This window comes from Nerophis lumbriciformis, linkage group LG34 (genome assembly GCF_033978685.3).
Source record: "Nerophis lumbriciformis linkage group LG34, RoL_Nlum_v2.1, whole genome shotgun sequence".
NCBI lineage: Eukaryota > Metazoa > Chordata > Actinopteri > Syngnathiformes > Syngnathidae > Nerophis > Nerophis lumbriciformis.
This window is the reverse complement of record NC_084581.2, coordinates 14291089-14305971: the sequence shown is the minus strand read 5'-3', so window position 1 is coordinate 14305971 and position 14883 is coordinate 14291089. Positions and strand designations below refer to the sequence as shown.

The 14883-nt window shown below is 41.0% G+C and overlaps 1 protein-coding gene across 2 annotated transcripts; it reads right to left on the bottom strand.

Annotated features, from left to right (window-relative positions):
- Positions 1-2288: 2288 nt before the first annotated feature.
- Positions 2289-10239, bottom strand: vgll2a (vestigial-like family member 2a). Of its 2 annotated transcripts, none has more exons than XM_061929764.2 (4): positions 10090-10239; positions 8054-8288; positions 4439-4927; positions 2289-3035 (listed from the first exon to the last, which is right to left on the bottom strand). In XM_061929764.2, exons 1-4 carry the CDS (start codon positions 10165-10167, stop codon positions 3010-3012), a joined length of 828 nt encoding a protein of 275 aa, XP_061785748.1. In that variant the 5' UTR covers positions 10168-10239; the 3' UTR covers positions 2289-3009. The 2 variants fall into 2 exon arrangements, with proteins under 2 accessions (XP_061785748.1, XP_061785747.1); XM_061929763.2 differs by having other exon boundaries at positions 3022-3164.
- Between the last annotated feature and the right edge of the window lie 4644 nt (positions 10240-14883).

Here is a 14883-nt window from a genome sequence, read left to right as displayed (position 1 = left end):
AATGCCTCCCCAGACCGTCACTGACCCACCACCAAACGGGGCATGCTGAATGATGTTGCAGGCAGCATAGCGCTCTCCTTGGCTTCTCCAGACCCTTTCACGTCTATCACAGGTGCTCAGGGTAAACCTGCTCTCATCTGTGAAAAGCACAGGGCGCCAGTGGCGGACTTGCCAATTCTGGTGTTCAATGGCAAATGCCAATCGAGCTCCACGGTTCTGAGCAGTGAGCACAGGGCACACTACAGGACGTCGTGCCCTGAGGCCACCCTCGTGAAGTCTGTTTCTGACTGTTTAGGCAGAGACATTCACACCAGTAGCCTGCTGGAGGTCATTCTGTAGGGCTCGGGCAGTGCTCAACCTGTTCCTCCTTGCACAAAGCAGCAGATATCGGTCCTGCTGATGGGATGAGGACCGTCTACGGCCCTGTCCAGCTCTCCTAGAGTAACTGCCTGTCTCCTGGAATCTCCTCCATGCTCTGGAGAATGTACTGGGAGACACATCAAATCTTCTTGCAACAGCACGCATGGATGTGCCATCCTGGAGGAGTAGGACAATCTGCGCAACTTCAGGAGGGTTAAGAAATCGCCTCATGCTCCCAATCGTGATAATGACTCTAGCTCAGTGGTTCTTAACCTGGGTTCGATCGAACCCTAGGGGTTCGGTGAGTCGGCCTCAGGGGTTCGGTGGAGCCTCTGCCGCCGAGGTCAAGACACACCCGACTCATCGTGTAAATAAAAACTTCTCCCTATCAGCGTATTATGGATACGGCAACAGCAGAAGTCACACTGATTTCCAGGTGTGTAATTTGTTGTGAGTTCATGCACTGTGTTGGTTTTGTTCTTTGAACAAGGTGATGTTCATGCACGGTTCATTTTGTGCACCAGTAAAAAAAACATAACTTTGTCTTGAATTTAAAAAAAACTAAACATTTTATTTTTCACTAAAGAAGGGTTCGGTGAATGCGCATATGAAACTGGTGGGGTTCGGTACCTCCAACAAGGTTAAGAACCACTGCTCTAGCTAAAGCCAATACTTGTGGAAAACCAGTTAAAAAAGATCAAGAGGGAGGAACTTGAAATGGCCTCCACCTGCAAAACCAGTCCTGTTTTGGGGGCCATCTCGTTGTTGCCCCTCTAGTGCACCTGTTGTTAATTCCATCAACACCAATGCAGCTGAAACTGATTAACAACCCCCTCTGCCACGTACCTGACCAAAACCTTATCAGAAAAGTGCAATTAAATTCATGCCATACCCTGATAAAAAACTGTTCCTTAAATTTTTTTGAGCAGTGTATATTCCTCGTGCATTAATTGACTTAAAGAGCGCGCACTTGCGTTATCGATGGGAAAATGCATTATTTGACAATATGATTTGCCTGAGCGGCTAGGAGACACCGAGAGTAACAAGTACTAGAAAATGGATTAGAAAGGACAGATTTTAAAAAATTATAATTAAAAACTTTTTTTTTTTTTTTTTTAACTCGGGACTTCCCGCGGATGTTTGCGGGCCGTAGTTTGGGGACCTCTGATTTAGAGAATGCACAGTTCTAATTTAGCCCGTCTGCTGAACCCCTTTGGGAAATGTTGCCCTAAAAAAGTCCTTCTCCAATAGTGGGGCGGCCCCCCTGGGGACGCGGTGCGATGCCAGGGGGGCGTATGACCTTGGGGAACATGCTTTTTTCCCCATACCAGAATATGATGAAGCGTATGTAGCACTTGGCTTCACTGTAATCACGGTGGGAGGCGAGGAAAGACCGGTGTGTTGTTTCCTTTAATGTTAATAAGATTACAATGTTATGCAGAGTTATAGTTAACTTTAATTTTATAGACAAATTATACTGTTCATAGTCACAGTCTAGAGTGGGGGGGCGTGAAATATTTAATTTTTCCTGGGGATATTTCAGAAACACTACCCTAAAACATGACGAGGACTGATCCCAGCAAGGTCCTTTTTCCAGCATAGACATGCACACGTGCTCACACACAGTCAGCAGTGACTTTTTGACAATTGCCTCACATAGTTGTGCTTGTGTGTCCTCTCACACAGCAGTTGTCCCAGCTTGCTCTAAATGCCCCCTTTATTGACTTCCACCAGTGTGTGTGCGCGCGTGTGTGCGTGTGTGTGTGTGTGCTCACTAAGTTAAAGAGCAGTTGTCGATGACAGCTGCATGGAAGCAGCAAGTCAAGCGGCTCCAAATAGCCGTAATAGCTCTCCTGGTCCTCCATCAGACAAACACGGAGACCCCCACTGCCCCCTGCCCCCTTAACTTCTGGCAGGCGTGGGTGTGGAGTTCACATTTCATGCTGATGCTTTTTAATCTTTACTTTTTCAACTCACTTTAAAATAACACCTCTCAAAAAGAGTCCGGGTGTGACAAGGTCTTTCTGGAACAAATTTGAGTCCAATAAGTCCATCAGAGAGTAAAGTCCACATTGGGACGGGGCGCTGCAGGGGGGAGTGCCAGGGCGGAGGAGATGGGTCAACAAAACTGTGAACTTGGCTGCTGTTCGATCCTCGTTAACTCCAATATTTCTGTTTGCAATACAGCTCTATACTTGTGCATACAATACAACAGGAATTCTCAAACTGTGGGACGCAAAATAATCAATTAAATAAATATTCAAACACAGTGTTACTGTTCAAACTGTGTGTAATGTTGCCAAACAAATTGGTAATTAGAATCTCTGCCTTGTTTTTAATAAATATCTAGGCCTTTACGTATTTTAATGTTGGTCATTTTGGTGGTACTTGGACAGCCAAGTGTTTTCTGAGGTGGTACTTGGTGAAAACATCATATTTAAAATGTAGCATTAAGAACTTCAGGAACTAGTTTTCACAGCATTATAATAACAACAACATGATGACATTTGGACCCTCCCACCAGCCAAAGCATGTCCAAGTTGTCCCCGGTGAAGACAGTCCTGCGACGTGACGGCACACACATGTCCCCGTCTGTCTTTCCTGCCCAAGAGTTTGTCCCGCAAGGCGTCTTCTGGTCTTTTGTTGGCATCAGCACAGGCCGCCGTAGGACAGAGCTGCAAGTAGAGCGCCGGTCAGTTTGTCTGTGCAGCAGAAGAGGAAGACAGGAAAGTAGGAGCGGTGGAAGGGGGGTTTGAGGTACTAGAACCAGTACAAGTCCTTGGTCTTGTCCTGCATCTGAAAACCTGAGAGGACACCGGTGACAAAGAGAGATTGAGAGAAGGAAGAGGAAACCAGTCAAGATGGAAGCAGGAAGTGAGAGAGAAGGAAGCGGACAGCTGCCGTGGCTTGGCAGTAAGACGACACCAAGAAGCAGAAATCCTCCTTCAATTAATTGGGCTTTTCACCACCGTGTTGTTGCTTTGTTAGCTTGTTGTTTTCATTCCCAGCAGGCAAACCGCCACGGAAGTTTATTCAAACTAATCCCGGCAGCCACAGCGCCGGTCAACTTCAACAAGAGACTTCATCAGATCTCATGAGACATCAGCTCAGTGAGCAGCTTTTACTTTTTCTCGTGGGGTACCATATTTGGCAAAATAGTAAAGGAGCAATGATAATCATAGAACAGGACATGGTACTTACGAGTATCATAGGAAAGTAATTTAAACAATTTTATGGCAATTAAAATTTAAAATAAAAATTGCCAAAAACAAGGTATCCAACCTTTTTCCACTGAGGGCAGCATAGTGTTTGTCTTACAAATGTTATATGCTTATGCACCTTTTTTACATTCTACGTTTCTAAATAGTTTCTATACTGTATATTATTCTATTACACTTTTGTATGTACTATATTGTGATTGCACTGTGGAAAGTGAAAAAACACAAGTCCTATGATCTGTGTTTTTGACTATAAAGGGTCTTGAATACAGAAAAACTGAAATATGACACTTTTTGACACATGTTATGCATTAATGACACTAAAACCAATAAAATAAATGCTAAGCTATCTGAACAAACCATCTGCATTTTAGCTTTGTGTTACACAACAGTACCTCAGTATTTGCACGCCCACTTTCACAAAAATTTTCGCCCAGTTTTCCCCGTTTTTTTCTTACGTCTCGGTCATCAGCAAACAAATAATAAATCTGCAAATCATTTCATGGAATCGAGTGCCCAAACAAAGAATCCCATGTGTTTCTCTATGGTTTTTATTTTATTTAGCATGACAGCAAAATAATCCACCATGGGGCCAAAGAAAGTTGCGAGTTCCATCTTTTTGATAAAGAAGGTGAGAAACACCTTTGAATTCAAGACAGAACTCAAAACAAACTAAAAAAGTGCTGAGGGCCAATGAAAGACAAGCTGAACGGGATCCCCATTTTGTACACCCCTGGCCAACAGTAAATAAGGGTTGACCCTGAAAAAAAGATTATTTCTACTTCAATTATTTTCTATGGGAACAACTGTTTTGACATCAGAACAAGTCAGATAATTGTAAAGCTCAGATTGTTTATTACCTGCATCCATGTTGAGTCCAATCTCCTGTCCAGATCCTGAGAAACTTCCGCTCCATGCCGACCCCGTCCCGGGCTCCCCCTTGCACCCCAGGTCACAGGGCGAGCTACTGGACCCGGGTACCGAGCTGCTGCCGGATGTCAGGCGGTGATGAGGCCTTACCGAGGGCACCAGCAGCGAGCCGTAGCGAGGGTCAAACGTTGCGCCGTACATCTCGTGCATGGCCGGGCGCGTGTAGTGCGAGCCCTGCGTGCCTATTGCACCCCCTAACGAGTAAGGGTGGTGGTGATGGTGGGACGCGTGCCAGGTGTCCGGGCTGGGCTGATGCAGGTGGCTGTGGAGGGGAGACGGGGAGTACGGGTCCCCGGGGAAAGCGAGCTCTGAGTGGGGCGCTGAGAGAGCGCTGGCCAGCGAGGACGAGACGGATGACTGGTAGGAACTGTGCCAGAAAGAGGGAGGGAAACTTCTTTGGCTCATTGGAAAAGATCCATCTGCAAAAAACACAAAGAGGCAACTTCAAATATGACTATGCTTTCAATTTTTAACCCTTTTTTTTTTTTACATTTTCTTTTATCGTGAGACAACATGACATGGGGGAATTCATGTGGGACATTTCACCGAATCGGTGCTATTTGCGTCCCCAATGCCATCAAATTAACTGTCAAAAAATGTTTTATGGAGGAAAGGGTCCTATACTTTGATCTGATTGCATATTTAATATAACAAATAAATATTGATTTAAACTACCTCGACCACAACAACTAGTTGCCTTTCCCCGCTTCCTAAAATTACACTTGACCATGAAATATAATTATTTAAATCCTTCAGAAATGTATTTACATATTTGTTTTAATCCTTACCCCAACTATACATTAAGTTTATTTTATTTAAAAAACAAACCTAAAATAATTTGTTGAAATTCAAATCTCAGTTTTCATTCAGTCCTGTTCCCTTAACACATGAAACTCTGAAAAGGGGGTAATGTGACAAGTCACCTGGTCCACAGGAAGTTGCATGACTCTGTATAAAAGTGTATACCTTTTTATTAACTTTGTATAAAAATAAAGTTGCATGAGATGGGCCAATACACATTTGAGTTGTTCAATGTGGGTATGATCCAGAGGTGTGGACTCGAGTCACATGACTTGGACTCGAGTCAGACTCGAGTCATGAATTTGATGACTTTAGACTCGACTTGACAAAATGTAAAAAGACTTGCAACTCGACTTAGACTTTAACATCAATGACTTGTGACTTCACTTGGACTTGAGCCTTTTGAATTGACATGACTTGACATGACTTGCTACTTTCCCCAAAACCCAAAGATGAAAAAGTTATTCGGGAGCGCTCCGTATTTTTCATTGTGTACTTGTCTATCAGCGTTGCGTGTGTCAGCTGGTGTGGTCTCAGTACAACAGCCAATCAAATTAGATCTACTTTGTTTTCATCACACAGCATTCATCCAATCAAATTGCAGGACAACCAACGAAGAAGACATGTCCAAACCACACGCCAGTGAACAAAAAATGATACCTAAAATAATTTTGTTTGGGTATAAAAATTACGAGGTGGTCAACACAAAACGGTTTGCAGTATGCAACACATGCGGTTCGAAAATTACTGATGGAGAGGCAACAACTTCCAACTTCGTCCGGCATTTGAAGTTGCACAAAGAACGGTAAGTTTTGAATGTAAGATAACGTTTATTGGCAGTAACGTGACTTTTATTTGCTGTGTAGTTAAATCAGTGAGGCTGTAAACTCACTGCTAACGTTATAACGTTATTGCAAACACGGGAATCTGTTGCAGTTCACTACCTTATTCATACTTTTTGTTCAGTGATTTTTTAAGCAGGGTTACGTTAGTCAATATATCACACGTAACGTTAGACGGCGGTCAGCAGCACCGCGTATTTTAGCCACCTAAAAAAAGACAAAAGTAGTAAAATAAAGGTCAGTTAAAATGTATACTATATTATGAATATGTGTACCGTTTTAGCTAGCTTTCTGACATACTGTTGGTTGTTTACCTCAGTGGTCCCCAACCACCGGGCCGCGGCCCGGAACTGGTCCGTGGATCGATTGGTATCGGGCCGCACAAGAAATAATTTTTTTTTTTTTTTTTTTTTAATTAAATCAACATAAAAAACACAAGATACACTTACAGGTAGTGCACCAATTCAAAAAAACTCTCTCCCCCTTTTGTTCTGGGCATTGAACATGAAGACTCTTCCTTCACTTCCGAGTGGCCATGAGAGTCTTGGCAGTGCCTGCCTCCAGTGCTCCAGTGGAGCGAGTTTTCAGCCATGGTGGCATCATACTACGCCCCCATCGTGCACAAATGACTGACAGACTCTTGGCTAATTTGGTCTTTTGCAAATGCAATGCAGCATAGGGCCTTGACATATAAAAAGTACAACTTTTTTGTTATGTTCACGTATATGTCATGTTTTTTCAATGTTAACACTTTTGTACAAATAAGTACATTTGCACTTTATTTTTCAATGTGTTTGTTCTGTAAAGGAATGAGTTAATGTTTAAAATGACTGGTTAATAGTGCTATTATAAAGTGCAATGTCAGCACAATTTTCTGTCCTGCAATTTAAAATGCACTTGTTTTAATAAATAAATACAGCGTTTGAAAAGCATACACAATCTGTGTTAATATATTAGTCTGTGGTTAAAAGGACTTGAAAGGACTCGAAACTCAAAATGCAGGACTTAGGACTTGACTTGAGACTTTCCAGTCTTGACTTTGGACTTGACTCGGGGCTTGCCTGTCTTGACTCGGGACTTGACTCGGACTTGAGGGCAAAGACTTGAGACTTACTTGTGACTTGCAAAGCAATGACTTGGTCCCACCTCTGGTATGATCAGATTTAGAGTTGAAAAAAGACAAATTAAAATTTATCTTTTAGAGAGTACGGCAGCAAATGGCACTGATTTAGTGGAATGTTTTTGTGTTTTTTTTTTTTTTTTGCATACAAAATATTTATTCCCCTTAGACCCTGGCCTTGAAGGAGGTCAGCATGAGAGCAGTGCTCCGGTTACGCTGAAAATATGACAATTGGTAACGTGATAGTGTGGCTAACTAATCCAAACTGAGATGGTAAATTGGTGGGGTTAAAGAGTCAATTTGTCAAGTGGTAAGTGAATAAAGCATGTGTGATTCATTTTAGTTGCACACACACACACACACACACACACACACACACACACACACACACACACACACACACACACACACACACACACACACACACACACACACACACACACACACACACACGCATATATATTTGACCCTCTCATGTAGCTAAATCCTTCCTGTAGTCATAATCCCTAACGCCCTAAGGATCAATAAAGTTTGATCTTATCTAATATAAATAAGGTAACTAATTAGAAACATCTCTCAGCAGGATTCAATACAGTTGTAAGTTCATACCTGAATTAATAAATAAATTAATAAATGAAAGAAGCATATAAGTGTTTAATTGTAGGATTTATGCAAAGTAAAGTGAATGTTTGGTCTTCAAAGCTGTGGCTTGGCGCTATTTTTAAAAGTCTTTCTATTTTTTTTACACACCCACAAACACCCACACTCTCACAGACACACACCTCTAGGGGCCTTATGTCCACTGCTAGTAGGGTACAAGGAGGCGGTCTGGCTGAGGGCGCGACTGAAGTGTTCATCCACCACGGCGCTGATGTCCCCTTGGAAGTACGTGAAGATGACGCAGCGTGCACTTAGGTACTCGGTTCCCGGGGGCACCTCCTTGTCTTCCTCTTTGATGGTATGGAGTCCAGGGGGACCGCCCTGCGAGTCTTGCATTTTGGAATACAAGGCCACCTTCTATGCAATAAAGACACACACACACACACACACACACACATGCATGCACACACACAGTTTTAAATGAAGGAGGTGAACTTTGTCCACCGAAAGCCAAATACTATTTAAAATATTCTTTTTGTATATATTTCTCAAGATTTTGTAAAAAAGCTCCAAAAAAGTTATACCCTATATATATATATATATATATATATATATATATATATATATATAGGTACATTATTATTATCAGCTATTAGTGTTAATATTTCAGCATTTTTCCTACTACATTCAACCTTTTTTGCTATATTTTTATTTTGGTGTTTGATTTTATTCATGCTGCGGGTCACAAATGACCCCTGGGCCGCAGTTTGGACACCTCTGTGTTAGAGCAAAAAACATTGTGACAGATTGGTCTTTGTCTTTTTTATGTGGAGCGACATTGACTGGTTTTTTTTTTTTAAATCTTTGTTTTATAAGCTATTGTAACAATAAAAATGAAAAAAGAAAAGTATGTCTATTAATGCTAAAGTGTCAGATATTTTAGTTAACTTCAGCCGTGCTGAACACTGAGACGTTTAGGTTTTCCACTTTACACTCACATTTGGCCAAAGAAAAAAAAAAGAAGTTACTATGGATGCTGCTTTATTTGTCTTTATGATTATTTGGCATGTTACTACTATTTGGATGCATCTCAACAAATATTAAATTAAAAAAGTGTGAGTTTTGCATGTTTTATTATTGTATTATTTCTGAATTATGATATGATGTTAATATCCTGCAAGCGCTGATTGATATTTATTGCAACATGCTGAATATATGCACAGTTATCTTGCTTGCACACATACTGAAAGTCCTCACACTGCAAATATTTCTAGAAATGTCCCTAGTTTTAAGAGCTATTTATTTATTTTTATTTTTTATTTTTAATCTTGATTTTAGCATGAATAATTATATTGTTTCTATTGTCTATTCTATTTCCCAATTTGAGAAAACTATCCAAATAAGATATTTTGGTTTTCCCCACGTAGAAAATCTTGTTTAAAGATTCCGCAACATCCCGAGAGTGCGGAATTTCAGAATTGAAAATTAAATAATGCTTGTTTTCAGAATAAAATACTTATTTCTATCTTAAAAGTTTAGATATAGAACTCTTAATTTAGTATGTCTTATCGAGTAAAAGTAATGAGCTGCATGTACAGATAGTTGAACTGTTTTTTAGTATTTTTTTCCCTTACATCTAGTCTTTTTTTATCTTATTGGCCAGCTCTTATTTGCAGTGCATGAACTGAGTCTAGTTATTGAAGAAAAGGCATGACTTCCCTTTTTAGCCACAAAACTTCCAACTAATAATACATAAACATAATTATCAGTGGAATCCTGAGGGAAAACCTGGGGTAGCTTGCATGGCAATAACTTATTTAAGTAAAACATCATCATTATATATAAAATGATATTTGTACTATAACACAGCTGGTGATGACAACTTTTATTTACAATTAAATGTACTATAATCTTCTGTCATTTCTTTGATTACAGCAATAATACTACTATGAATAATACTTTAAACAATTGCCTTCACTTTTAAATGGGACATTTGTTTGCAGTGGTGTTGTTTTAATTTGTCAAACTAAGTGTGACTATATTATAAAAACATGTTGACTTTAAAAAAAAGTGAAAATTACAAAAACAAAATGACTAATATTGACTCACTTAATTGTGTTTACATGATGTAAAGTTATTTGCCAAGAAAAAAAAACAAGCAGTTATTTGTAATAAAGTTACATGTTGACCTGTGCGTGTAGGAATGAAGAAGTCGTACCTGGTGGTGATAGGAGCTGTAGGAGGAGACGTAAGGCTGCGCTCCAAACACCTGGTACATAACATCCAAGCAGCTCATGGCGGAGGTGTCACGGGGATCGAACAGGCGTCATTTAGCGCGCCGTGCACCGCACTGGACCCACCGATCCTCAAAGCCCGCCTGGAGGGAGTCACTGCTGCCGCGTCTTGACGCACTGGAAGGGAGACCACCACCCAGAGACCACCACACCCACCACCCAGGACCCTCCCTCCAATCACAGGCAGGAGCGCGGGCGATACTGCAAGTTTTGGTGTCGACCCGATAACAAGTAACTACAGAAACAAGGCAAAACATTGCTAACAATACCCATACTTTTTGCCCCTAAAAATATGTCAAGATCCAAGGTTTATTTAGTGGTCTTGCCTTTAATATTTTGACCATAATTTTAATACAAATGTTATTGTATACCTACATAATTTGTACTGTAAAAACATTTAACAATGTATAAATATACAAATAAAAAACAATTGTCAAAATATAGAATAATAACATTTATACTTGAAAAAAAAAAACGTTTATTGCATACAATTTTTTGAACAAATTAAAGTCAATACTGTAAAATGTCGAATCAAAAAGCAAAATCTATTGGATTTTGTTTTATTGATTTAGATTTTTCTCCCAAAGACCCCTTTGCCCAAGTACTTACTCCCCGATTTTCAAATACAATTATCGATTTAACAATGGAAACATTTCGATCCGATACGGACACTTAATAGCGATATTCAGATGAATCCGTCCTCTTTTAATTAGCCGAGCCTTAATGGACTAACTGGACACGACTTACCAAACTATTTTATACATACATAGAATGAGAATACATAGATCTAAGTTGCACATGAACATCAAATATTAAGTTTAGCTCAAACTGCCATGACGTAACCAGATCCTAACCAACCAGGAACGAGCTGACTGACGAAACCGGAAGTGTGACAAACAAATAGGAACGCGCGAACAGCGCCAAGATGAAAATGAGTTGTACGTTAGAAAAGAAAGAACAACTTTTAGTTGAGTATGACCTGCAAGTTCTACCTCAATAGAGACTGCAATGAAGTGTTATCATCAACTTATCCCCTTAATGGAAGGTAAGCTAGCAACTGGCGAAGCTTCGTCTTCTCTTTACTTTTTGGTGGTCTGGGTGTACCTTTGTGGTACATCATCATCATCGGCGGTCACTCGAAGCGAGTTTGACGATCCTCCTGCTTGGGGGGTATCCCTTTATGGAGGATGCCTGTGCGTGACTTTGTTTAACGTGGGGAGACTGGTTCACAGACAGTCACCACACGATCCTTGACAGATCCGGGTCAGGGTCCAGTGGCATGGAGTCCAAGACGACTGGGGACCCTTTTCTGCTGCAGCTTATATCCGCCATCCCAGCCGTTGTGACGCTCCATAAGGTTAGCAATCATCCTCCGCCTGTTCCACCGTTGAGGTCTTGGGTTGTTATTTCCAGAGGTGGGACCAAGTCATTGTTTTGCAAGTCACAAGTAAGTCTCAAGTCTTTGCCCTCAAGTCCGAGTCAAGTCCCGAGTCAAGACAGGCAAGCCCCGAGTCAAGTCCAAAGTCAAGACTGGAAAGTCTCAAGTCAAGTCCTAAGCCCTGCATTTTGAGTTTCGAGTCCTTTCAAGTCCTTTTAACCACAGACTAATATATTAACACAGATTGTGTATGCTTTTCAAACGCTGTATTTATTTATTAAAACAAGTGCATTTTAAATTGCAGGAAAGAAAATTGTGCTGACATTGCACTTTATAATAGCACTATTAACCAGTCATTTTATACATTAACTCATTCCTTTACAGAACAAACACATTGAAAAATAAAGTGCAAATGTACTTATTTGTACAAAAGTGTTAACATTGAAAAAACATGACATATACGTGAACATAACAAAAAAGTTGTACTTTTTATATGTCAAGGCCCTATGCTGCATTGCATTTGCAAAAGACCAAATTAGCCAAGAGTCTGTCAGTCATTTGTGCACGATGGGGGCGTAGTATGATGCCACCATGGCTGAAAACTCGCTCCACTGGAGCACTGGAGGCAGGCACTGCCAAGACTCTCATGGCCACTCGGAACAGTGAAGGAAGAGTCTTCATGTTCAATGCCCAGAACAAAAGGGGGGAGAGAGTTGTTTTGGGTTGGTGCACTACTTGTAAGTGTATCTTGTGTTTTTTATGTTGATTTAATTAAAAAAAGAAAAGAAAAAAAAAAATTTCTTGTGCGGCCCGATACCAATCGATCCACGGACCAGTACCGGGCCGCGGCCCGGTGGTTGGGGACCACTGAGGTAAACAACCAACAGTATGTCAGAAAGCTAGCTAAAACGGTACACATATTCATAATATAGTATACATTTTAACTGACCTTTATTTGACTATTTTTGTCTTTTTTTAGGTGGCTAAAATACGCGGTGCTGCTGACCGCCGTCTAACGTTACGTGTGATATATTGACTAACGTAACCCTGCTTAAAAAAAATCACTGAACAAAAAGTATGAATAAGGTAGTGAACTGCAACAGATTCCCGTGTTTGCAATAACGTTATAACGTTAGCAGTGAGTTTACAGCCTCACTGATTTAACTACACAGCAAATAAAAGTCACGTTACTTAGCCAATAAACGTTATCTTACATTCAAAACTTACCGTTCTTTGTGCAACTTCAAATGCCGGACGAAGTTGGAAGTTGTTGCCTCTCCATCAGTAATTTTCGAACCGCATGTGTTGCATACTGCAAACCGTTTTGTGTTGACCACCTCGTAATTTTTATACCCAAACAAAATTATTTTAGGTATCATTTTTTGTTCACTGGCGTGTGGTTTGGACATGTCTTCTTCCTTGGTTGTCCTGCAATTTGATTGGATGAATGCTGTGTGATGAAAACAAAGTAGATCTAATTTGATTGGCTGTTGTACTGAGAGCACACCAGCTGACACACGCAACGCTGATAGACAAGTACACAATGAAAAATACGGAGCGCTCCCGAATAACTTTTTCATCTTTGGGTTTTGGGGAAAGTAGCAAGTCATGTCAAGTCATGTCAATTCAAAAGGCTCAAGTCCAAGTGAAGTCACAAGTCATTGATGTTAAAGTCTAAGTCGAGTTGCAAGTCTTTTTACATTTTGTCAAGTCGAGTCTAAAGTCATCAAATTCATGACTCGAGTCTGACTCGAGTCCAAGTCATGTGACTCGAGTCCACACCTCTGGTTATTTCCCCATAACTGGGCCCACATGGATGTTGGGGTGCCTTCTTCCGCCGTCGCAGCCGTTGCGGTAGTTCTTACATCTACCGTCTTCCGGCTGCTCCGCCGTTGAGGTCTTCACCGTATCCCTGGCTAGGGGTCAGTCAAGTACTAGGCCTTTGCCAAGGACCATGCGGGGTAACAGTAGTAAAGGGGTTAACCTATAGTGCCCCAAGACCCCATAGAGGAGCCTCCACTGTCGGATGCACTTTAGCGTCATGCCCAGGAAACTTTGTGGTACAGGCTGGTGCGGGTACTAAGTCAGCTTGTTAACATTAATGATCACTGAACATATGGGGTGTGTCACGTTTAGTACATCTGTATTAATATTTAAATTAGAGTTTAAATTATAGCCCTTGCTGCCCTCTAGTGATATCACCAGGGGTGTTTTAGGACACGCACACTGATCATCTTATTCTCCTTGACTCCACACATGAAACATATTGAGTACATTTGTGTAACCGTATTTTTCGGACTATAAGTCGCGACTTATATATGTTTTTTTTCTTTTTTATTATGCATTTTCGCCAGGTGCGACTTATACTCCGGTGCGACTTATACTCCGAAAAATACGGTATATGTCGTCATATTTTAAACAAACTACATATGTCGATTATGGCTTCACACCTTCCTTTTCATCTCCTTCAACCCTCCTTCTCCTCCTCCTCCATCCTTCCTACATCATTAGTTGCAACCGCGTCCCGGCGGCCATTGTCTGTCGTGGTGGTGGAGAAAGGGCCAGAGCAGGTGTGTGCGATTGTTACTCCTCATTCAGTTTATTTTGAAAGATGCGACCGTGATCCTCCATTTACCCCTGGCCCAATCAGCACTCCCACCAAGGACTACCCAATAACGTGCATGTGCTTTAAGGCCTTAAAATATTATCAGTTCAAACAGGATTTTTACCATTAAAACATAGACAAGACTGTAGGGGGCGGCGTGGCTCCAGAAACTTAAAGGGGATGTGCACTTTTTTTGGAATCCTGAGATGACAATGACCTGGATGAATGAGAACATTCATAGACACTTTTTTTTTTTTTTGAATTTTGCCTATGGTTCACAATCCTTAGGAGAGACAAGAGGACAATTTTATATTACATTTTTCTTGCATTCTAACATGTAAAAATCGGCTTGTTCTTGGTGGCCAGCAATGCAGCTAATGGGAGCAATCCATTCTATATCTAAATCACTTTAAAAATGCATTCAAAAACCGTCCACAATACTTCGTTTACATTCCGTAACCTGTATAATAACCATATTATTGTAAGAGCGAACACTGAGGAACTCTTCTTCTAGCGTAATAACACATCGCCCACATTTCATGTTTTGTTTGTACACAGCTGAGCGAGCCAGACAGTGTATGTACTGTAGTTGTAACAACACGCATGGCGGGGTGAGTGTATCATGATCGATATTAAAGTGACTCACTCGATGGAAAGTTGTTTGTCTGGTCTGGCTGGGGACGTTTATGTTGTGCTTACCCAGAATTAACAGTTACCTATTTTTAGCGTCAAAAT

What these genes read in the sequence shown, in the direction of transcription:
- vgll2a (XM_061929763.2), bottom strand. Translation starts at nt 10,167, where the DNA reads ATGAGCTGCTTGGATGTTATGTACCAGGTGTTTGGAGCGCAGCCTTAC. An exon ending in TGGACATAAGGCCCCTAGAG is followed by an intron (nt 4,928 to 8,053) that starts GTGTGTGTCTGT and finishes TGTTTTTTGCAG; the next exon opens with ATGGATCTTTTCCAATGAGC. An exon ending in TGGACTCAACATGGATGCAG is followed by an intron (nt 3,165 to 4,438) that starts GTAATAAACAAT and finishes GTGTCCTCTCAG; the next exon opens with GTTTTCAGATGCAGGACAAG.